At 37.7% G+C, this 25,768-nt stretch overlaps 1 protein-coding gene across 7 annotated transcripts in view; it reads left to right on the plus strand.

The window, feature by feature from the left end:
* The first annotated feature begins 415 nt into the window (after positions 1 to 415).
* Positions 416 to 25,768, plus strand: part of ADAM23 (ADAM metallopeptidase domain 23) — a 71,136-nt gene continuing 45,783 nt past the window's right edge. For 4 of the 7 annotated variants that reach the window (XM_039554898.1, XM_039554904.1, XM_039554902.1 and 1 more), the window contains exons 1-5: positions 417 to 631; positions 1,692 to 1,918; positions 11,148 to 11,224; positions 23,337 to 23,400; positions 25,548 to 25,630. In XM_039554898.1, coding sequence (XP_039410832.1) covers positions 478 to 631; positions 1,692 to 1,918; positions 11,148 to 11,224; positions 23,337 to 23,400; positions 25,548 to 25,630 — 605 coding nt within the window. In that variant the 5' untranslated portion in view covers positions 417 to 477. Of the gene's footprint in view, positions 632 to 1,691; positions 1,919 to 11,147; positions 11,225 to 23,336; positions 23,401 to 25,547; positions 25,631 to 25,768 lie in introns of all 7 variants that reach the window. The other 3 variants (XM_039554901.1, XM_039554900.1, XM_039554899.1) reach the window with 3 other exon arrangements.

A 25,768-nucleotide genomic window follows, 5' to 3' on the forward strand; every position in this document is an offset into this window, starting at 1 on the left:
TCCCGGCTGCACAGCGGGCGGCGGCACCCGCGACGGGCGCGGCGCGTCCTGCCCCGTGCCGGGGGCCGCGGACGCGCCGGGGGTCCCCGTGCCGGCGGCCCCGCGGGCAGCACATCGGACAGCGGCCGCTGCCCCGCCCGGCCCGGCCCGGCCGCGCGTGCGCGGAGCCGCGCGGCTGGGGGCGGGTGCGGAAGGTGCGCGCGCGCCGCCGCCCACCCGCCCCCGCGCTGAGGTGTCGAGGCGGTGCCGGTGTGTCCCTCACGGCGGCGGCAGGAGACGCACGGGCGGTGCCGCTGCGGGGACCCGCCCGCCCCCGCGCTGAGGTGTCGCTGTGTCCCTCACGGCGGCGGCAGGAGCCGCACGGGCGGTGCCGCTGCGGGGACCCGCCCGCGCCGCTCCGCCCGCGCCCCCCGGGCACAGCCCGCCGGCCGTGAGGGCTGTGCCGCGCTGCCCCCCCGCCCCGGGGCGCTATGAGCCATGAAGCCGCCCGGCAGCATCTCCCTGCGGCAGCCTGGCTGCGGCGGCCGCCGCCGCCCCGCGCTCCTGCCGCTCGTCGGCCGCCTCGTCTCGCTGCTCCTGCTCCTCCATGGCTCCTCCTGCCCCCGGGCCCGCGCGGCTGCAGCGGCCGCCGGTGGGTATGGCGGGGGGGCGGGTGCGTGTGCCTGAGGTTTCTGCGGCCCCTCGGTCCCCCTCCCCCGCGATAAACCCCGGCAACATCCATTTCCCTTCAACGATTCCTTCCTCCCTTCCCGCTCCCAGCTTTGCGTACGTGTCTATCTTGGCGTGTGTAAACCCGGGGCTCAGTTAACATTTCCTTGGCTTTCTTGCTTACACAAAAGAGAGGTACTTGCGGTTCCGGTGCTGCAGTGTGTTGGGTAGGGATGCTGTGCGTGGAAAGACGCCGGTGAGGGATGCGACACAAAAAGCTTCGGTGGGCTTTGTATGTGTCACGGTGCATGTGGACGGGGATCCGCTAATATGTTTGCTTGGGGTCAGATTTTCGTGTGTGCTTTGTTGTTTATTTGCGCTTGGTTGCATATAGGTGACGTGTGGAATGCTCTGAATGCAGTCTATCTGTGCATCATTGTTATTATTGTTAGTACATTGCCGTTACATTGTAATATTATTATGTTGTTACATCGCGTTGATTGACTATCTTGAAATTTTAATGAGGAGAGACAAGATTTCATTTCAAAAGCTGCTGCTGAAGAAAAGGGCTCTTGTCAAAGTTAAAAGAGGTAGAAATCAATTCCCTTTACATAATAGGAAGTTTAGCATTCAGTGCACATGGACTCTTGAATCAGTGTGTGTTAGCAACATGGGGAGTATTCTTAGCTTTTTGTAGATTTTTTTGTTTTTTGTGAAAGAATGTAGCTATCAAAGAGGGTGTAGGGAGTAACTACATATCCATTAAATTGACGTTTTTTCTTCCTGAAGGTTGATAAGTATTAAAATATTTATAATCTATGACTACATATGAAAATGTATATGCAATTAAATAAATAATGTTCTTTCCGAAACCATTTTATGTGTGAAAAATGAACCAAATCTAGCTCAGTGAATAAGCTGTCTTTTTGTTTGCTTGAGTGATTAGTAAAATGTTAGAAAACTGCAAGCAAATATGTAGCTTTTTCATGGAAATAAACACATTCTGCCATGGAATTTATGGCTGGCATATCTTTCTTCCCCAGGCCTGCATTGGAATGAAACAGCAAGTGGTATAGAGGAAGTACTGGCAGATGAAGAGAATACATTTCAACAGAGTAACAGCAGTAACAGTAAAAATAACAGCTACAGCAATGCAATCCAGAAAGAAATCACACTGCCTTCAAGACTAATCTATTACATCAACAGAGACTCTGAGACCCCTTACCATATCCTGGATACCAGGGCAAGGCACCAGCAGAAACATGACAAGGTAGGGTAAAAAGAGGCTCATCTGCAGAATTTTCAAAACAGTGATATATGATGTGAAACTGATGTTAATCTGTAGATATTCAAGTCCTAATGGTGATCCCTACCACTATTTTTAGGAATTAAAGGAGTACATGTAATTAAACAAGAGTGTAATTTCCCTTGTGTTAACTTAAAAAATAATTATTTTGAATTTCAGCATGGTTCAGAAACTGAACTGTAGATAAAACAAATGAGAATTAGGCAAAGTTGACTTGACTAATCAGCGTAGATTCTGATGTCTTATGGTACAACATCATCAACAAAATGTTTCTTCCAAAATAGCTCTTGACTGCAGTAGTATCTGTATGGGAGCTTCTTTGGAATCCTAAACTTGCTGCATGAGTTATTTAGCTTTTACTGTACCCTGCCCTACCTAATAAATGCAGCATTCATTTCCTGCCACTGTATGGCCAGTGAAGACCACTGTAAAGTGTTACCATTTTTTGTCAAATAGTAGTACTTGAATTCTTCATTTTTAATGACAAGGTCTAATATTCCATTTTGTATGGATGCAGCTAATAAGTTGGGGTTTTTTCGCCTGAAATTGTATGGAATTGAAAAAGCTTTGGTTTTGTGGAATAACTTTGTGAAGAATTAAACAGAAAAAAGACAAAGAAAATGGATGTGTGTATAATAAACCAAGAGGAAGACTGCAGGGAGGTGCATGGTCTAAATGATATCACTTAGTAGCCTTTAAATTTATTTCATCCTATTTTTATAAACATTTATTTAAAAAATTAATTTCTTCCTATGGGGTAAAAGGTAAGGTGAAGGTTTGACTATAAACAGATTACCATGGTCTGGAAGAGACAACAAAGCAAATCAGTGTGTATAATATTACTGAAGGACTTATCTATTATGGAGTTCCTACCTATTGAATAGCATTTCTCTTGAAATTTTAGACAGTGAATTTAATACATGTTATATATGCTTATGTTGATATTGATTATGTGCCATTTCAGATGTGAAATTAATAAGAAAGCACTGAACAATCTTTGGGGAAAAAAAAAAAGTTGAGATAGCTGTATAGTTTTGATGTTTTAATAGGAAGAAAGGTTGCTTCCTAGCTTATTGAACGTGTGTGTGCTTTTGGATGCATCTCAATACACCAATATGTTATGGTTGGCAAAGGAAAGCTTTTTGATTGTTGGAAACTGGAGCTACTTAAGAGAACACTGCATTCAGAACTAATACTCTTTCAAGTGAGACCACTCTTTCAAGTACACTTAAAACACTAGGATCTTGCTGTTCCTGTCTTTGGAAAGGGGTGTGGGAAGAAAGGGACTTACAAGTGCTTGCAGACTTGCCTTTGGGAATAATACTTCCTCCATGTTGCTTGCTATGTGGGGTTTTTTTGAAATCCATGGAGGACAATGTCCACCAATCTCTACATTTACCCAGCACTGCCCGCAAGAACGTTGCTGTTGTTGTCTATCCTTCCTATGCCCTGCCTTGTATCTACATGTTGGAGTAAGCTCTGCAGAAATCAGTGCTGACAGAATTGGTATTGATTTCCTTGGGCATGCTTGCTGCTGAGTATTGTGTAAAGTGGATCTTCTTTCTACCCACTGTGTCACTTATAACCACAGGGAATGATAATGCTGCAGTTTTTCCCACAGAAGGGTTCCTTAATCCTGGGTCTTCATGGAGAGGGACTTTATGTTGACTTCATTCTTCTGGCATGAAATTTCTGTTGTTTTATATTTATTGTTTACATCTAATTGAAGGAAAGAGTTGATTATATTCATTGTCTGGATGGATTTTTTTATGTCTTGTTTCCAGATCATCATACCCAACACCCTCACCCCATTTTACATCTTGTGTCTTTCCTTGCATGAAGCAATTTCTTTGCCCTTTCATCTACTTTACCAATAGCTAAAATATTTGTTATTACATTATTTTGTTCTGTTTGACATTTGCTGTAATCTTCTCTGTAGAGCAATAATTGGGGGCAGGGGGAGTCTGGAAGGTGTAAAAGAAAAACAAGCCATAAACAAAACGATGCAATTGGTTGTGGAAGATGCACAAGGGTTGGTTTTGACTTAGGGGGGAGATTTTTTTAGGTACTGGCTTTTATCCTTCCCCAGAATTAAAATAAATGCTGTATTGTAATAAATCCTATTTGTGAGATTTTGATATCTCCCACACTGGTAATAAAGAGAAGTAGCTAAAATACCTTTATAATTAGGTAAAGAAAGACATCTGTATTTAGGATTTTTTTTTTTAAATACCATGTGAAAAAAGTTAAGACAGCCTTATATATGTATAAAGTGGAAAATGTTGAGGAAAAAATTTTTTTGTTGTTGTTCTTGGAACTATACATTTTAACCTGTATTTTCGTGTCAACCTTAATATAGGATTTATAGGCATATGATGTGGGTATAGTCCCTAACTTTGATAATATTCAGTAGACTCCTTTCTGTGGAACTTCACTATAGTGGTCAGAATAACGTAATATGGCCAGTCTGTGGGATTATGCCTGAATGCCTCAGAAATGCTGAGTCACTATAAAGAGAGGGTGAGACTAGAAGAAATGGTGTGCATGTAGGAAGAAAGAGGTAAAGCTGGAGAAATGCAATTATGTAAAATTATTTAAAATACTTTTTAAAGTCATGTCCCAAAAGTAAGGGGCTGCAACCTTCTTTATGAAATGTTGGTAGAAATTAAACATTGGAGAGAAAACAGAGAATAAAAAATTTAAATAATAAGTTACTTTCTTAGCACTGATTCTCTCTATCCCCTTTTGGTGAAATGTCATCATATTGAGAAGGTGCATGTGATCAAGACCCTCTCTCACTCCTTCTTCTTGGAAAAAGCTTTTTAATCACTGTTAATATAAAGAAATGGTCACCATAGTTTTGACAAAGTGATCTATCTCCAAGGGGGACAGAGTTCTAGTATATACTCTTTTTTAGCTTTGTGCTCTAAAAAAAGCAGGTTTTAAATACTTGATGCTTGAAGACTCTAAAATCTGTATACCTGTTTCCTCATAGTCGAATTAAGGCTAGCTGGTTTTGAGTTCTTCTGAAGTTATTTTTAGTGCAAAATGCTCAAAAATGAGCATCTATTTATAAAAACACATTAAAGAAGCTTGCAGGAATCCTTAAACTTGATGAGGAGGTCTGAGTCACCTGTGTTCTGTCTTTGTAAACTTCTGCAGGTGGAGGTAGTGTTTTGAAGGAACTGATAATCTCTTTATTGAACCAGATGACTGCTTTGGTTCATTTTCGCAGGCTACATACACAAGATTTTTAGAAGCTAGCAGGTAGACTGCGTGGGGCACAGCATGTCACAGAAGGCTAGGAGCAAGTCCTTACGGTGGCCAGCAGAGGGAAAAATCCTGCAATGAAAGGTGTGATCTGAACATAATAGGATTGCTGGAGAAACACAGCTCAGGGCAACCTTAGCAAATTTTGAGTGGAAAACAGCTCAAACTGGATGCATATGAAGGAAGACTGTATCTGCTGGACAGTTTCTGAATCATAAGTTTCAGGAGCTGTAAAGAAGCCCTGTCTTCATGCATAATTATAAGCTGCTAATGTAATTTTGGGGAGGAGAGAGGTGTTAAGAAAACCGTTTTGCAGATCCTAAAGAGGAAAAAAAATTAAGGAAGAGTACTTTTGACTATGAAGATGTTCCACCTTCCCCCAGAATGATTTATTTTGAGCTATTTTTCATGGAGTGGAACTCCAGGTGTTTCTGATCAGGTCAGCTGTTAGTCATTTATATAAAGAAAATACTCCTGCCAGGTAAATGCAATAATTTTTGCTATGTTGCCTTGCTTTAAAGGTTGTGATACAGTGCTCTCTTAGTCCTCTATGTAATTTTAGTATGCAGCATATGAAAGTTGAGCAGGAAAGCATCCTTAAGATGGAAGGAAAATGACTCTTTGCTATGAAGAGGAAGCGGTATTGAATAAAAAGTAGGTATTTTTTTTCTAAAAGACCAAAGGTTACAATTGGTAAACTCTTAAGAGGTGGCATCATGTGAATTCTTACTAAAATCCAGATAAAAATTCTATGCACTAGTTAGTCTTCTCTTTACTTGCCTGTTTTAGGCTATGTTTTCACTTTTAATCCCCATGTAATGAAAACTGGTCAAAATAATGAATGAAGTTCATGTCCCTAACATGTATTAGATTGTTGAAGAGTCTTTGTAGTATTCCAGCTGGCCTAGCCTTATTTTCTTTTTTCCTGATCTTTCTGTGGTGCAGCTTCAGTTTACACTACTTGTAAATGGAAGATTGTGGGTACTTTGTATTTTTTTTTCTATTCTATGTTGAATGTATGTTAATGCAAAAGTCTTATCTTGACTCTGTGTCTTCAGTAGTTACTAACAGGAGGATTGAAATTGGTCTTCCTGTCTTTGGTTTCTGGGAGAAGGAGATTTTCCTTATGCCAACTTCAACTAGATCTAGATCTTTGTTTCTTAGCTGAAATGTGGGTCATGTTATTTCTACAACTTTTGAAATTATTTTTTTAAAATGCATTTCTGGGTCCTTTCATGAGCTTCACACTATGACCTGTAAAAGGTTTCAGTTCCTAGGTGTTAGGTAGCACAACACTTGTACTTGTTATGCTTTGTTCTGAAATAAAAATAAATTAAGTTTATACGTTTTCTAGCATTTGTGGGAAGCTGGGTACTGCAGGAAAGTGGCCCAAGGTATGGATGCCCTACTTTATAGAGTTTTATAAAAAAACCCTCAAGAGGGTTATGGCTTTGGAGGCCAGTGCTACTACAGAAGGGTATCTAAGTATTGTCATGTTGGGAGAGAATGGCGGGTTCTGGCCCCTGGGGTTAGATGCACAACAGTAGGATTGCTTCCAGGGGCAGACCTGGGTCTTTGTTCACATGCCCACAACCTTTCTTTCAAAGAACTGTCTTCACGGCTTGGGGTTCAAGTGCATCAAAGTAACTCCTCTGCTGTTGAAGTCCAGAGACAAATCATTAACAGGGGGTTTTATGAAATGCTGTATGTTTTAAACATAAGTTTTCACATGCTGCTGGGACACTTATGTGTTCTGTTTCACTTTGAAATGCTTTACTTCCAGGGAGTAGTGGGAGGTTGTCTTGGTGGATGTGCCATGTAGTAGAAGGTAACCAAATGCTGAAAGAAGGAATGATTTCTGTATGGGGTCTGAGGATAGGCCAACAAGCTAAAAGCAGGATAAGGAACTAATACCCAGTAAGTCACGCTGATTTGTGACAAAACTTGTGCTATTATTAGAATGAAGGTCTAGAGCAAAAAAAAAAATGTTTTAATGGTGTAAAATCCATCTAAATCTGACTTACATTTCTATTTCCATAAGGGGAGTGATGAAACCCCTTGCTCAGCTTCTAAACTGAGAGAGGTAGCTTTTGGCCATTATTTTAGTCAGCGGAACTGTATGCAAAAATAGATTTCTAAAAGCAATGAGCTTGGCCTTTGGAGATTGTATCTGTATGAATATAGCAAAAGACTCATAGCTACCATCAGTCAGTTAATAATACTGTTACTTCTGTTTAAAGACTTGTGACAGAACTTAGTATTTTTGAAGGGATAACACATTATTGCATTTGGCGTAGTTTTACTATGAGGAAAGTAAAACCAATATAGTAGTTTATTTTTGGTGATGATGATTGTATCCTGAAAAATCCTGAAAATCTGAAAAAAGTGAATTATGGACAAATGATGCCCAAATGTAATAATGAAAACAATGAAACTATGCAAGTTGTGACATAGATCAGTAGAACTGAGATTCCAGTTACAGCCATTTTTATCTTGAAACTTACTGTAACCTAATGACTGATTTGCAAGAAACTGGAGTTCTTCATATATATGGATTTTTAGCTTGGAAAAAATCCTGAGAGTTACTTCTTTGCATAAGCAGCTACAGCACTCTTAGAATGTCCCTAGTATGTAGAATCTCTTATTACAATTACTACACCAGTAATCTGAGCTTCCAGAACAGGGGAAAAAGAAAAGACATTTTATTTTTTTTTTCCTAAAATTTGGGTATGGGGACAGGAAGAATTTGAAAGACTCAGACCTTTCTTCAACCCACATCTCTATACATCATCAGTAAGTCATTGCTGAAGAAAAACTTTATATAATTTTGGAGCTTTGCCATTGGAATGGATTATAGCTGTCAAAGCAGGAACCTCTGCAGAGGTTTTTCGATGATAAGCAAATATGGACAAAGGAACTTGGTCGCCTCTTTATGTAAATAAAGAATACTTAGGCAGGTGTGAGCATATGCATGTATGCAAGTCATACAAGAAGATGATGTTTAATATTTTTCCTGTGAAAATATATTCTTCAAAATATGTACTCATCTACATTATATTCTTGTTTGAATTTGTATTTCTATGCCAATGAGAAGAACACCATATTTCAGATTATACTTCAGGTGTTTTTATTACACAGTAGCTGATGAGAGAATACAGTGAAATTATAAGGTGGATAACAGAATTGCAGATACTTTTCTGAAATATTTCCTCCCATCATTGTGATACATGATGGTTGTAATGCTTAAAACACCTGGTGATAATTCACTGGTAACTTTCCATGCTACCTTATTGCAGGAAAATAATCAGTTTCAGGATTAGATATGTAGTCTCATTACCTTCAGCTGGTTTCTGGTTTACAGCTTTTGGGGGTGGTTATCTATTGTTAAACTGGCTTAAGAGAATCTGTATTTGCTGTACCAGCAGTGTATTGTATTCACCTGAATTCAAAACAGTGTTTTTGCTAAACTGCAGGGATTTAAAATCCAGTGTTCTTTTTGTAACCAATGGTTTCAGCTGAGTTTGGTGGACAACATGCCCTGCTGCAGGGCATCGAATAAGTGTCAGCTGCTTTGCAGCAATTGCTTTTGTGTACAGGCTGCATCTGTTAGTGAGTCACTCTAATAGATAGCAAGTAGTGGTTTTATAGACAGAAGTAGTTGTTTTCAGAAATAGCAATGTTGCTATCTCAAATTCTACAAGGTGAAGGGGTTTTATGATATTTCAGACCAAGAATACAAATTACTTTTAATAATTTGAAATTGCGGAAAGATAAAGAATACATGATTGATGGCTTAGAAACTTGAAGGGTAATGCACAGGTATCATTGCATGGACAATAGAAAAGCTATAGCAGATCAGACTAGTCATCCATCTAGCTGTCACTAACATTGGTAGCTGATGCCTAGGGAGAGATTTCTCATAGTTCAGAATGATCTTAATGGAATAGTGCATGCTCTTGTAAATTTTGCGGATAGTTAACACTGAAGTCTTGTTTGTGGCATGTATATGAAGACACATCATTTTAGGTAAATGTTACATGTGGAGGCGATTCAAAGCAGTAGCTTGTGTAACTCTTAAGTGGAATCTTTATGGCATAAAACTAATTGCAGTCCTTTTTCTGTAACAGATTTTCATGCTTTAAAAAAAAATTAAATTAATACATGTGTGTTTTGAAAACATGAGGTTTTTGTCATGAACAGCTGCTTGGAAAGCTCCTTGTGACACTTATTCCTTGATTTCACTTTGAAAAAAAAATGGAGCTGGGGCTGAAAAGCCTCTCCTACTAGGCATGTATTTAACCTGACATTCTCTGCTTTTTTTTTTAATGTGTATGCTAGCAGATTCTCTCTGATCATGCCACCTGTTTGTCTTAAACTGTTTTGCTCTGCTGATTCAGAGCAGCTGTAAACTCAGTTCTGCCAGGCCAGTGTTAGCAAATTGGTGAACTGGTGAGACAACAATATACATTTACCAAAAAATAGAACAGAGAGAAAGCTTAATAATGGTTTCCTCCTATATTATTTTACATATCAGCTAGGAATATTATTTTTTTAATCCTTGTTCAGAGTCTTTGTATTTTTTTATTAAATAAAAGCAGGCTTTAGCTAAGATTGTTTAATGGCATTAAAGGTATTTAAAATGTTTTGTAAGCACATGACTTTTATTTTTTAAAAAAGAAGCTTGACAACAAAGCTGTGTGACCCTGTTGAAAGGGAAATGATAATTCTGGCAGCAAAGAATGATAAAGTAATACAGGAAATGTCACAGCTGATTTTAGTCACAAGAGCAACTTTAAAAAAAATTATATTGAAGAATTTTCTAAAAGATGAATAATTTTGCTGAGAAAGAAGATGAAAATCGGTGCTGCTTTGTGAAGTGCAAGAATGGAAGAGAAACATAAAGAGCTTATCCTTTGTGGAGAAATTTCCAAAGGAGAACAGGTTATGCTGCAAACTAGCTAGAACTTGATATATTTGCTGTGACATACCTGAAGATTAATCGTGGTGTTTAATAAAAAATAGGGATTTTTTTGTCTTTTGACTAAAGGGCTTAATCATAATATTCTGAATTTGTGTAATTATTAATACTGTATCAAATTAGTGTTTAAGTAAGCATGATTTGATTAGGACATTATCAGGAAAGATACTATGAAATTCAGATCTAATCTCTTCAACCCTGCTGGAACAGCATCTTCACAAAAAGAAATTCTTGGATCATCTCTTATCTTCTCATTTTTCTGGAAAACAGATAAGCATGTTTTAAATGTATTTGGCTACAGTTATAACAGTATAGAGAAAAATAGAGAATACAGTTTATCTGACAAGAACTGAATATCCTGAAAGTTAAACTTAACTCCCTATGCAAGACAAGCTAATGTTGTTTTTGTTGTATGTTGACCAGCATCAATATTCTTAATATTGGCTTAGCTACGGTGCCAAGTATAAAGCCATTAATTGTGAAGGGATTACTTTGAAGGAGTTTTTCATAATGAATATGAGCCTTGCCATGATTTTCATATTTGAAAGTGTGTATTACAAATGCTTTAATTATTTCTGCCTTTTAAAGGGAATGGATGCAATTACTTAATTAAAAGAACAGTATACTACATTACTTATGCTTTTGTTACATAGCCATCTGTTTATGGTAAAATACAGATGTTTGTGTGAAACTTTTTTTCTCTTTTTTTTTTTTTTTCTTTTTGTGAGGATTGAGTGTGTATTTGAAAGCATGCTTTTCAGGTCCTATTTGCTTCCCTCTAAAAAGGAAAATCCTTTTGAATCAGAATTTGGTACAAGGGCAAAAGTTTTCATATGCCCATGAGATTCATGAAAATAAGCATGTTTTCCATAACTTTGTTTTTCACAGTCACATTTGTTGTGTATAAAACTCAGTGAATATTTTGACAATTGTTTCTCTTTACAGGCTGTACATCTGGCCCAGGCAAGTTTCCAGATTGAGGCATTTGGCTCTAAATTCATCCTTGACCTCACATTGAATAAGTAAGTGCATGATTTGAGGTTTCTTTCATTCCTGCTCTTATCATCTTCTGGTACAAGGTTAGAGCGTGTCATATTCCAAGATCTGTTGAAAAAAGATGCTGTTATCCAAGCTTATTAATACAAAACAACATTTAGTGTTCTTTATATGAGGTAATAGTAACCCTTGCTGACACCCATAAAGTAGATGCCCTTAAAATTTTATTGTTCATGGTAAAATAAATAATGATAGATGGAGAAATTCCAGTACAGGTAGTGTTTGCACTATGTGGATTTTCTTGTGGTTTTTTTTACTAATTGATGAATTACCATGAGATGTTTTAGTTGCTTAAGTCAGTGTGTAGGAATACTGTAAATACTTGTATGAATGGCTCATCTTTACTGATCTGGAAAACATGCTATTGTCACTACGGTCATGAAGTTCTTAATGAGATGGGACTCCTAATGGTGTGGCTGCACTGAAAGGTGCAACTAGAGTCTGTTTGCCTGTAAGACAGACAATTTTACATAATTGTCAGGTCTAGAAGAACTGACGAGTAATACAGGGCAGTGGTGGTTTAGTTATTTATATCCCACATGTTTTTATATCACTGCTGAAGGTATGGAACTATGATTTTCTAAAAAATTGTAATGACCTTTTTTTGCCACTGAAGCTTAAGAGTAAGGTAGAAGTGTAAAATCCATACTAAATACTGGACAGGTAAAATTTTCTATAGTAATGCTCAAAAGTGCATTTTCCCCTTCTATGGCCCTTGAGACTTTCAGCATGCTTAAAAAAGGAGAAACGAATTTACAGAGACAATTACATACTAATTTTAAAGAGCATTCCTCTGGTCTTGAGGTTCATATGAGGTCTTATTTTGGTCTTAACTGTCAGGTAAGGGAAGTTTTGTTAGGTATAAAAATGCAAACTTATTAAGTCTAAGAACTTTTCAAAGCAGCAAGTTATGGCTTTATAAAATTTGCAGAACTTGTATTTGCATATTTTGCTTCTTGGCTGCTAATTATCAGATATTTTGCTGTAAAGGTAAACTGGAAACATTTTCCTTCATCCATGCATAATTTTGAAGTTAGGTTGGTCATGCATTTTCATCTTTCAAAATGTTATGTGAAGTTTTGAGTGTCTGGCAAAAGATGAATTAGTGTGAAGGCTGTGACTGTCACACAGAATTGAAGGAAAAAGAAAGCTTGAAGATAACTGGGTGTTCTCTAGGCTCTGGAGGAATTACAGTGTAGTGCAAGACTGTGTTGTTTTATGAGGGTTGGACCTATGCATAGTAATTCCAGTCGATAATCATGACATATTTCTGAAGGGAACCTGTATTTAGTGCCCTCTAAGCTACAGGGAATTTCTTCTCTTGGTCTGCTTTCCACTGCTCCTTTCTGCACATCCAGCCAGTAGTGAGAGTGAGCACACATTCCCAAGATGGCACTCTGTGTAGGGTATGGCTGGTCACCCAGACAGTCACAAAGAAAAAACACTGCCTTTACTGGCACCACATAAACCTGCTGAGAGCACTCAGGTGAGCAGGAAGAAAACAGGCTCATAAAGTTCTTCTACAGCTGATGAGACTTGAAAGTTTGCTGGCAAAATGTACATCAGCCCTCTCCTGATTCACAGGCAGGCCAACGTTCACTGATGCAAATGTTAACACAGGCTTTAAGTTCTTCCAGTATTAATGCCTAGGCTTGAGGTCTCTTATTTGGTCACTGTCTTAGGCCTTAGTCTTTCCGGATACAGGTCTCCCTATAGTTGTTGACTGACTCTCAAGTTTTCTTGCAGATCACACCTATGCAGAATGGAGAGCAAAGCTACAAAGGGAATATTACAAGTAGGACTTAACATAGGACAGACAGCAGTGACCACGTGCAGGGCTGTGCCAAACAAGCCAACTGTCTTGCAGCTTACACTGGTGACTCCTTTTTAGGCCACTTCCTCTCCGTTTTCTGACACTTGTTCTGTCCTGGTTTGCCTTCTCTACCCTTGGCACATCCCCTGAATGTTCCATAAGAATGATTACACATATCCACAAGTCTGGACAGACATCCTGAGAAGTTTGTTCCTTCCTGGGAAACAAATGATGTTTACCACTTCTTATCTGTTCTAAAGTTCTGGCTGAACCTGTTCAAGACCATGCCCGACTGGCTTCTTCCAAGGCCCATCGGTCAGTGACCCAACAGAGATAATAATGAAGACCAGAACTCTTATCTCCTGTTCATTAGGACTTGGGTTTTGGTTGCATTTCCTGTCTGAGTCTCACGCTGAATGGCTATTATCCAAGTAACATCACAAACCTATGACATTCCCCATATCCTTGCAACATTACCCCTCATCCAGTCCTGCTGTTTGTCCTTGCTTATTTTTAACAACAAATGTTTCATAAAGTAAATCTACGGATTTTTTTTAATTGTGGCTGCTTTCTCAGCAATCAGGAAATGCAGTGCCAGTCACTTCAAAAAGAGAGAGGGAGCTTACTTGCTGTGCACCTCTAGATGAGGAAGTTCTGCTCTTGTGACATGAATGCTCTTACTGCCTATATCTACAAGGTGGAGGGTGTTCAGATGCTTTACTGATATCCCTGCTGCTTGCCTCTATACATTAGGTTTTCTCCTAGCTTCCTTAGTGGTTTTTGACTCATAAACATTTGACTGTTTATCTGGTTCTGCTCCAGAAAATGACTTCAAAAACCTGTCCTACTTTTTGACTGGACATAATACTCTGAAACTATAAGTCATAAAACTTGTAACATAAATTGTAAATACTCATAGACAATAATCTGAAGAAGATCCATTCTTGTGTTTCAGTTATGTTTATGTGTTCAGCAAAAAGCAGCATTTTGCTATTAGGTTGGGTTACAACAAGTTTTAGTTGGCATACTGATACTGCTAATGTCTGGTCAGAAGCAAAGGCAGAACAACTGGACCAGACTTGAGCTGTTATGTGCTCTTGGCCAAAATAATCTAGTTTGTGGAATATGAAGTCAAGATCCAGGAATACCCTTGTATGATGAATATATATTGTATTGGTTGCTCTAAAGTGAGTTAATGCCACCAATACTGTATGTATTCTGTGCATTTTGGTTTTGTTCCTGTAGTTTTTTGAGTGTTCTACAAGTAATTAAAGCTGAAATCAAGGATGGTTGTTACATACAAACAGGTTCTAGTTTTTAGTTTTCTTTACCTCTGTTGGAAACCCTGGGATTGCCTACCTTCTATGTTGCAGATGCTCTTTTTTTTTTTACAGCAAATATTGTAACTTGACAGTGAAGAAAATTGGATATTCAATTTCATTAATAACTGTTGAGATTTTGTAAGAAAAAGAGGTGGCAGTCTGATAGTTTATGGAGCATGTTACTAGAAAATTTTGTTTTGTTTTCCATCTTGCCATGGTGCAATGGCACAAACAGCTTGAAGGAAATATGAGCCACTCAAGCCCTCAAGTGTGCAGAGACAACTAACCTGTAAGATTTGTATGGAGTTTGAATGGGCAACCAACTTCACAATTGCACAAGGTCTAAACCAGATGAAATATCTTTTGTTATCCTGAAGGTGATTTTGGTAGCTTTTTCTGACAAGGGGACTCAGGGAAAAAGATCAGTTTTGAACTCCTTAGCAAGGTGGGTTACTCTGGAATTTTAGACATCTTGCCCCTTGCTACACTCAGTGGTTTGAGTGTAGTCTGTCAGTGTGATGCCAGCTATGACAATGTATAGTAATTGCCGATATGTTGATTGCGGAAATAATTTGATGCAAAAAGTAATAGTTTTTCTAATTTGTAATGGATTAAATAATGTTTTCAGTTAGTACTGTTAGTATGAAAATGGAAGATTGTAGGGCACTAGTGGGGTAACAATCCCATTTGAAAAGTTAGACTTATAATTCAGCTATGATTGTCTGCTCAAACTCAATAAATTCCCTATGCAATGAGTAACATGTAGCATTGTCATAAAACACAATTTCTATAAAAAACCTTTAAAAGTGTTCACTTATTTCAGGAAGTTCACTTTCATCCTCAAACAATACTGTTGTAGCATTATATTTGGCTAATCAATGATCCTAGTATATCTGACCAGTTTCTTATTTTATGTTGATGCATTATTTACACAAACAAATGTTTGCAAAGTGCTAGCAAATTAGTTTTTAATGATCTCATTTCCAGCAACATGTAAAAGGCTTTTAACTTGCTGTTCTTCTGCTGAAAGAGAAAAGGTTTTGCAGGTAACTCTTAATGTCCTGCTTAAAGGTAGCAGGTTTTATGTTCTGGTGTAGTACTAAAACACATTAAAGAGCAGTACTACCAAAACCAGTGAATTAAAAATATCTACTTGCTGCTTTTTTAGTGAGGAGGGAAGTTGGCTATATTTTCTGGCAGATTGCAGCCATGGTCTAGTACCTGCCTCTAAACAGAGTGGTCTCCACCAGCATAAGGGGCTGAGGCCATACTGGAACCTTCACCCACTGGGACTCTGGTGGCTGAGACACATCCAAGAATAGGGAATTATTTAACTGAGCTGGACAGAAGCAGAAGGTAAAACCCTTCCTACTGATAACTTGCCTCAAAATTTAGGATTCTTGGCGAAGGGGAGAAAAAAAAATCCACCAAAATCAGTCTATATTTTTTAGCTTTTCCTCTGTTTTCTCTGTAAGAGTCCATCTTTCCAGGAAACTCTGTTTCCAGGGAAATGGATTTCTTTTCAATGAAGATATCATAGAAAAAATATTTGGCATCTTTGACATGAACTGAAAAAACCCAAACCCACTGCATTTGACCGTAACATGACTTAAAGATTTGAGACATTAAAATATGATGACTATTGTGGAAAGTCAGTTTCTTTTGTGAAGTGCAGCCAACATTACAGCAAATTTTATCTAATAGTTTGAACCTTATAATTGGGTTTATTCTTTGTGGTGTATGTTTCTGTAGGACTGAATTAACCTGAGAGTGGTCCCAGAGGAGGTTACAATGTTAGCCTAATTTAAAAACAGTAGGGCAGTAACTGAATTATTTGAGAAACTACTTGATTCTTGGGTTTTTTTTTCATAATTCTTTTTTAATGAAAATGGAAAAACTAGTCACAGTGTTTCAGAAGGAAACTGAGTATGTATGATATTTTCTTAAATAAACACTTAAACATTTAGGGTATTAAATGGATCTTATAAGATACATAAGCTAAATTAAACGTGGTAATAATACTGTGAAAAGTTAAACTCTAGTGAGCTTTAAAAAATTTGTTACAGATGAAATGTAAGGAACTCAGTGTTAGGATTTTACAGCAATGTGTGTGCCCTCCTGTAAGTGCAGTCTTGAATTTCTCAGCTGTAGCTAACAGGGCTTTATTTCCAGAGCTGGAGGCAACCTGTTAAAAGTTATCATTTGTCTCAGTGGGCATTCCATGTGCAAAGTCCTAGAGGCAGATGTGAAAACCTCTCGCAAGCCTCACAATAAAGAGTTCCTTCCTTACATCTAAATCTATCATCTCTCAGTTTAAAGCCATTCCCCCTTGTCCTATCTCCATGTCCTTGTAAAAAGTACCATTTGTCAAACCACTTGCTTGTGGAGTGAAAACTTTATTCTGTGCACTCCTGATCCTGGATTTAATTAAGTGTGGATCTCTCATCCATCTGAACAGGATTTTGAATGTCTGTCAGCTGAGATGCAACCACAGCCATTGGTTTGGTGGATTGTTTGGGTCAACAAGCCTTGGGAAGACAAATACACATCTGTGACAATATGACAGTGCTGTAAAATTCTGTGTGGCAGGATGAGGATGTTGGTTGTCTCCTCCCTCCCATGTAACAGTTTCTGGTATCAAACGCAGTAGGAGGTTTGAAAGAAGGTGCTTCTCACAAAAATAATTAAAAGGTAAATTTTGTTACAGGACGCTGTACATATTAAACTATTTACATGAATTAAAGCATTGGAAGAACTTACAGAAAAGAAATCTACTGAGAGCCATTGTAAAAAATTATACTAACTCTGGCTTATGAAGTCCTGGTGTCACGGATCACTGCGTGCTGAGAAGCTTCCTGAAAGATTGCTACACGTGTAGTGGTGTTTGCCATCAGACAACACACTAAGCAGCTGTCTGACTTGATGTATCCTTCCGTAGGTTATATTCTTACTCCCACATGTAACCCCTGTACCCTGGCAGTGGTGAAGAACTCATGTCTTTCCGCTTCAGTAGGTGTTTCAGTTGATCTCTGATATGTTCCAGGTTTGTCAATAGTGAGATCTCTATGTTGAAGTGAATTCCTGGCATCTCAGATTGTTTTGTAGGCAGGCTGAAATCTTTGCATTTGGAGCTAGTATAAAGCCTGTGTACGCCTGGCATATGATTAAGTTCATCAAACAAGCCCCTAGAAGCCTCTATGACTGAATTTAACTTGATTCAATGACAGAGCTAAAGTTGCACAGTATAGTTCAATATGGAAGCATGGATTAAGGGAACCAAAATAAACTTTGAGTTTGCTGGACTGTACCTCTGATTGTGCTACAGTCATTAATCTAATCTGAAGGTGCTCAAGTCAGCTCTCTGTAAGTATAAATAAGCTTATTCCACTCTTTCTTGGTATTAGAAATAAAATAATAATGGAAAAAACTCCACGCCCACATCTGGTTGGATTTTTCCTTCACGGAAAGAGTTGTTTTAAATAGGAGTGTTACCATTAGACACAAAGTATCAAACATCTGGCACATTCAGTGAAGTGTTTAAGAGAAGAAACAAGTTTCTCTTGTATCTAAAAAACCTTTCTTTAAATGAGAGAAGGTTTAGCAAATATGGTTACCATTGGATGAGACCATTCTGGCAAAGACTGGTGGCAGCCCTTAATCTTACACTGCAGGTTAATAAAATTCTTACTGATAAGTTTTCCAAGCTGGCGAGGAAAGAAAAGGGATGAATTGAAAGGCAATACTGAGTAAATTTGGACAGTTGTTTAAATGAAATTTTTATTTTATCAGTTGTTCTTCTAGGAAACTTCTGTCATAACAAATTGCACTGAAGTGTTTTCCATGGCATAGAACTCATCTTCTGTAATACTGCCTAGCTGTTTGTGTTTTCATATCCTTGTGCATAGCACTTTTTAAAGTGATATCATCTTCAGCATAACTGTAAATGAAAATATGGTGGAAGCTGACCAACACACTGTTAATACTCTGTAGAACTCTTCACACTGCTGCCTTCAAAATGCTTGCTGAAGTAGCCAATAAAATACAGCATGTTCCATTCTCAAAGGGAGAGCTTGAGGACATAGCTAGAGAAAGGATCGTGAATTTGAAACCCTTGAACTGACTCAGGGTTTCTTGCACTGAGGGAGGCAGACTGATCCAGAAAAAAAATATGGAGAGTTTTCTGCAGCATTCTATATGAGTATTTTAAACCATTCTATTACATGCTTTCATGTCAGTCCTTTTTGGAGACCTATTCCCCATTTGAGGATCACGTAGGTAATTTCACTTTGTAAATTTGTGGTTGGGTCATCCTTTACTCTGCCTCAAAGAGACAAATGAAGCAAAACCAAGCAACGATAGCAGGACCATGCAAGGAGTGATTTTTAATTAAATGTACTGTTTACTGTGACAGAATCATTATGGTTTTAATAGCAGAAATGAGTGAGGACTTCCTTTGATTCCATAGTTATAAAAACGTTAACCTATACATTTGCATCATCAGTTGTTTCTGCTAATTACTTGTAAACGCAATTGTTTGATCCACAGTATCATGTTCTGATTTTTTAAGTTCCTTCATAATATAAGAAATAGTAGTAAAACCTTGCTCTGTTTTAAAACAATAGTGAATGTTAGCAGTATATTTATTCCTTGGAGACAGTCTTATCAGAGCAGCTTCAAAAACAACCGCCAAGTAAAGACTAATGTAAATTCATACTAGAAATTTAATAAATTCCCATAAGAACAGTGAGTTCAACAAAGCTTCTGAATATAATTGAAACTGTTAATATAAACAAGGCTGTAGATAGGCCTTGCATTAGATGACAGTGCCTTGATCATCTAACAAAATGCTGCAGCAAGGTCTCTTTGTTTTTTCCATCTTTATGTGCTACTAAACTATATCTGTCAAATGGACAGAAACATCAGATGGGTGTTCTGTTAAATAATTCAACTAAACTAGGTTGCTCAGACACTGGTACTGAGCTTGAAACATTTCAGAATAGTTAATAAATTATTGCTTGGTAATAGGTTAGTATAAAGATAATTGTAGAAGTATGCAAGAAAAGTAATTCTTGCTGTACTCTTATTTTCTGCAGGCTGTCTACTAGGTTCCTGGAAACTAATTTGCTTATTTGTATATGAGATGTCTTTTAGTCATTTCATAGCCTTTTCCTACCCAAATCAATTCTCTTCTTCAGGATAGTTAGATGCCAGCTGAGGTGAGCCAGCAGCTCTCTTCAGATCTCCTGCTAATGAAAACATCAGCAGTGAAGTGTGTGCCAGAGAAGTGGATGTGAGTTCTTCAGAAAGCATCTGCTGCTTGCTTTAACAGCTGGACTGTGCCTTCAAAGGCAGCACCTACAGGGAATGGCATATCCCTTTGCTGCTTATTTTGCATTTCTCAGTGTAACTCGGACAGAAGGGCCGAGGAGCAGGACAGCTTAATAAGAAAATTATCTAACACAAACAAGGCAGGGTGGAAGGAGCTGTAGAAAAGAATGCAGCAGACAAATAATTTTGTCATGAGTTCATTCAACATGTTGCAGTTTGATGTGTTCATTGTAAAGGATCATACTAATGTCACTACCTAAATAGACTTTTGTCTGATGTGATCATGACTGACACTCGTTTCAGTTAAAGCTTGCACCGTTTCTGGTGCTCATCGTATTGAAAAATAAATTTGCTGTACTGGATGCAAAACACAGTCCAGTGTAGATGAGATGCAAAGGTATTTTCTAAAACTCAGGTCTGCCTTTCCGAGGTAAATTTAGGAATTCTGTAAATGGTAACACAGGAAGTTATTTTGTGCTGCGGAGACCCCTACTTTATGCATGAGTTCTGTGCCTCACTCCTCAAGCAATTGTACTTCTACACGAGCTCTTAATCAGTGTATTCTAGGCCTTTCGTTTGGATGCCACTTGCATAAAGAGCCCCATCACACCTCCTGGTGAAATGACAGTGCTCTTCTGTGTATGTCTTTTGTGTAGGAAAAAATGTTTGAAAGTTTTTTGGTTAAGCATTCTTTTTTTGTTTTCCTTTTCCTTTAATAATTTCTTATGTCTTTGGACAAATTTTTCAGCATTAATAACAGGTAAAAGTTTTGGTAGGGGAAATTTGCAGTAGCAGTTTTATGTGTATTTTTATAGCTGTTGTTATTCCTGGAGTTTTAGCAAAAAATAGAACAAACTTCCTTACCCTTCCTGTCTTTTTTGTGGCAGCAGTAGAACGTTTTTTGCCGAATTTTTCAGTCCTCAACTACTCTCTGCAATATCACATTTCTATACTAACCATTTATAAACAGTTACAGATGTGTTTCTACTGATTTTGATATGGATATAGAGGACAGGACTCAGAGTTATTATAGAAGCAACTGGTTGTATGTACTAGCAAAGCTGTGTTGGAAAAAACGTGAAAACATAACTGTTCCTCTCCCGTTTCCCCCTCTTTCTCTGAATAAGGTCAACATTCTCTCAGATTAGCAGTATACATTGAGAGGTTTCTGAATGTGATTGCAAGCAAAGTGTTTTTTGGATGTTTGCTAGTTTAGACAGATACTTGAAATAAGAAAAATTGATGTAAGGTAGCTGACAAAAATCAGGTACTTGCCCAGGTAGAGGCATACAGTTTAAGGAGTAGCTGACTGATTTTTCTTTTTTTCAATGGAATGTTCAAAATTCTTGCTGTCCTGAGGGGAATGTTAAGAGAAAAATGCCCTTGCATAACCTTGGTGATTGTGTGGCAAGCTTAAAAACATAATAATGACCAGAAACTAGTAATGAACACCCTGTTCCAGCCTAGCGTGAGAAACAATTTTGTGAAATCCAAAAGTCTTATAAAAGATTTTCTACTCCACCTTCTAGGTGGTGGATACTGTGTTACATTTGGCAAAAGGGTGCTTCACAAATTAAAGGTGCATTTTGTTTACAGCGTGGCACTTGGGAATGTCTTGGGGTGACTTGATGTTGTATTCCCTGTCGCTGCTCTATGCCCAGAAATTAGTTTTATGCCTTTCTATGCTTTTAAACTGAGCCTGAGCAGAGAGAGAGAAAACTGAGCAAACTTCTCAAAGCAGTGCTTTTCAAGGACAGACAGAGAATAACATCCTCTGGCTCTCTGCATTTTTTTTTCCTGCTGCTGCTGGGCTGTGGGGAGAGGAGCGGAGAAGCACCCTGCTTGCTTGTTCAACCAGTTTTTTGGTTTTTTTTCCTCCAGAGAGTTGAACTTTGTTTTTCCTGGAATTTTTGATTTTTTCCCTTTTTCTGCTAGACTGCTTCAATATCAACACATCGGGAGGACTTTCCACTGAGCACAGAGGGCCTGGCCCTGGGCCAAGTCCCAGCTCCAAGTAGGAGGGAGACCAAAGGGAGGACTCCAACATTTTCCCAAGTTTTTTCTCCACAGTGAGAGATTTTATTATTTAGCAGTATTATCCTTTTCCTGTGTGTTTGTTAAATAAATAGTTTTTATCTCTTTCACTTTCCTTCGAGGAAAGGTTTTTTTCCTGAACCTGGTGGGGAAGGAGTGGTTTTTAACCTGCCCTCTCTCAGAGGATATATTTCTAAATTTGGCCAAACCAGCACAGGGAAGTATATCATGAACAGCAGGCCTTAATTTTCTTTGGAGGGCATTTGTTCAGCATGGAGAATTTCATTGATGTGCTTTGTATCCTGCAGATCCCAAAGGTCCATATTGGAGCTGGCTGGCACCAGCTCTGTTGGACATGGGGGAACCTCCTAGCAGCTTCTCAGAGAGCCACTCCTATACCCACCCACTACCAAAACCTTGTCACACAGACCCAACACGTTGGAAAGTCAGGGATGAGAAAAGTGTAGAGTCTACTGGAAAACACTGTCTGCATCCTTGCTTTGTACTTGTAATATATGTGTATATACATATAGGAGTTTTCCATCATAAGTATTCCATGTTAGATACCTATCATATGTGACACTGGATTTGGACACTACCCAAATAGGGAATTCCTTGGCAGTTGGAAGTAATGAGAAGCTAAAGAATGGAAAAGGTTGGCAGATTAACCTTTTTTTTTTTTTTTTTTAACTTGTAAGGGTACATTAGAGGCTTCAAAAATGCTAAGAATTCTGGATCACATTAAGTAAAATGCTTATCTTGCATATTTGGTGGTGCCAGTTAACATCTTTAATTGCTTTGCTCTCCTTGGGCACTGTGCTGCAACCCTTATTGTAATGGGGTGAGATGTGAATGGGGCATTGAGGTTATCGCAGGATGTGTACAGCCTTGCTAAGCTTAGTTAAAAAAAAATAAATCTGAACTGTGAATTACACATTATGGAAAATTTTTATGCAAGGAATTTTTTTTGCCAGAGTTAGGAAGAAAATAAGAATGAGAAATGTATCTGAAAACAAAAAGTGAAAGTGAGAAAAAGGGGTAGTATGGAGTGTGTTTTGGGTTGTGCTTTGTGTGTTTTCTTTTAAGGCACATTACTGCTTTTGGAAAAAAAAATGAGTATTTGTAGTTTGTGAAAGTGTTTATACATTCTTGTCTTCATAACAATGGTGTATTTATTTGTTCAGCCTTACATATTTACACTTTTAGATAAAATGTAAAACTTATTTGAAAATGGTTCTGAACTAAACGTACATTTACTGACAGCAAGCAAAGTTCTAAAGCCATGGGTTTTTGGTTTGGTTTTTTTTTTTTTTTTCATATTTAGAAGGCTGGTAATCTATTTGTAGAGCTAAAATACAAGGGATTAGATTGCAGAATGAAATTTCCCCTTCTGTACCCCACTTTGACTGCCGGTGTACCATCAAACCATTTACTGAACACAAACTGCTTGATTTTTTTTAAACTAATGTACAAGGAAAATAAAAATAGTTTGAAAATGCTAACAAAAACCCCCAAACCTACCCATAATAGTAGAGAGAGTACTCAGATTTTTCTCAACTTTATTTATCCTTTCTTTAACAGTGACTTGTTATCTTCCAATTATGTGGAGATTCACTATGAAGATGGAAAACCAAAATTTTCTAAGGTATCATGTTCTTAAATTGTCTTTCTGAGGGAACAATGCCAATAAAATGTGAAAATAGGAAAGAGAAAAAAATGTTTTGCATGACTTAAAAACATCAGAAGTGTTTTTCCACACATAGACAGTAACTGTGATCTCATCTTGTACAGATATCTCAGTAATACAAGAGGAATTGTACAAAAAAGGGAAGCTGTGTTTTGGAGTGAGGAGTAGGCATTTGTAGGTGGTAGTTGTGAAGGTGATCCATTACTGCCAGAACAATTACATTTTGTAAAATACAGGAGGTGGAGGGGTTGAAGTCACCATCAGATTAGTCTTAATTAATTATTTATGTGTCCTTAGCACAAAGTGCAAGGAGAAAAAATAATGGTAATGTAAGACATTTAAACTAACCTAATAATCTTGCAGTGACTTTTTTTTTCAAGAATTATACAGTAACACAGAAAATGAAAGATTTAACTGAAACTTTAACCTCTGGAGTTACTACAAAATCAGCATATTGCTAGACATCCAATTAATTTTGTTTGTCAGACTAGCTCCCAAATTGATTTCAGTGCCATAGACTATTGATCCAAAGCCAGATTGAAGTTCTGCAAGGTAATTCAGCTATAAAGGAACAAGATCAGTCTTTTTGTTTGTTTGTGGTAGCAAAATGAGGACTGGAAGGTTCCTAGGAAGGTTATAAACCACATTTTCAGGGAATTACTTTTTCATATTTGGTAGAAATGCCAAAATATTTCTTGAAAACTTATTACGTGTGAATTATATCTGTATTTAGAGTGGAGGCAAGAGAGTATTCCAGTCGTATTCATGTCTTCAGAAACTCTGGACTGTTGTTTGTCCAAGTATCGGATATCTGGTTTATTGTTTTGCCTTTGCTATAGAGAATCTCAAATGAAATAATACATGGCAGATTAGGGCAGAATTAAACAATTACATTGCAATGTAATTACTGAAATATGCTGTTTTGTTTTCTTCCACTGAAGAAGAAAAATAGTTTCATGTTACATACAAAGGAAGTTGTTTCATTAAGACTCAGTATTCTGCAGAATAGGCAAAAATGGTAAATGATGCAAGAAAACAATTCCCTCTGGCATTTAGACAAGCTCATGCAATTGTCAGCTGCAGCACTAGCATTGAGCACTGCGGTTGCTGAATCATGAATCTGACTGGAAAATTATATTAGAACTTCAGACTCAGCAAATGGGCTACCTTTGCATGCTGCAGTAACTTGATCCAAACTTCCTAGGGGATGTTTTCTGAATTGTTTTATTTAGAAGCAATAATGGAGCTCCTGAGGTCACGTTAATCTGTAAAAAGCTTCATTATAGATAATAAAAAAAACCCCAAATCCCCACATAATTTGTGTAGGAGGTCAAATAAGGACTATATCCTGGTCTTTTGCAGTGTCTTCTAAAACTTTTTAGGCCTAAGGTTGTTTTGTTTCCTGATGTGGATCTAAAGAAGTGAGATCGCAATGAAAAGTACTGTATTCTCTAGAAAGAGGTAGTTAATTACAAAGATGACTGAAGAACAAACAGCAATTTCTTTACTCAGATGATCATCTTTAAAGAAAAAAAATATTGAAAAGTTTTGTGTGAGAAAGAGAATCAAGTTTAGCTGTTAAAAAACATTCTCACTGATGGAAGGGTAAACACATAGTGATTGCTTTCTGTGTAGTACTTTGATTTAATTATACACAATAACCTGTAAGAAATTTAAATCAGAACCTGAATAACTCATTAAATAAGATGCAAAATGGAAATAATGCTGTCATAGATAAAAAGCATTTACATTTTTTGTATCTTCTTGAGTTATAATAATTGCATAAAGAATGGGTTCAATATGCATGTTGGAGTTCAAATGACATGACACAAGAACTAAAAATGTTTTTATGATGAATAGTAGGTTTTTCAAACAATGGGTGAGAAACAACCCCACTTCAGGGTTTTTAATAACATTTTTTGAGAATACTTTTTCTTTTTAGTTTAGCTGAGCTTCTTGCTGATAGACAATAAAGAAAACTACTTAAATGAGGTAAATGTGTATTGTTACTGTTAGATTTTTTTTTTTTTGCATTGGTTTTAAGCAACAGACATTAAATCAGGATAATTTTGTGTGTGTGATTGTTTGTTTTTAAAAATTATTAGGGGGGAGAGCATTGTTACTACCATGGAAATATCAGAGGTGTCAAGGATTCCAAAGTTGCTCTTTCAACTTGTAATGGACTTCAGTAAGTACATGTTCTCATTTTTTAAACAAGGCTACAACTAATTGTTATTCTTGAATATTCTCTTAATATGGGAGGAACTGAAACATTACAGGCTCAAAGATTTCTTGATGTTTTGAAATGTCAGTACCAGCTGTGCCA

Source organism: Corvus cornix, chromosome 7, assembly GCF_000738735.6.
Source record: "Corvus cornix cornix isolate S_Up_H32 chromosome 7, ASM73873v5, whole genome shotgun sequence".
Classification (NCBI taxonomy): domain Eukaryota; kingdom Metazoa; phylum Chordata; class Aves; order Passeriformes; family Corvidae; genus Corvus; species Corvus cornix.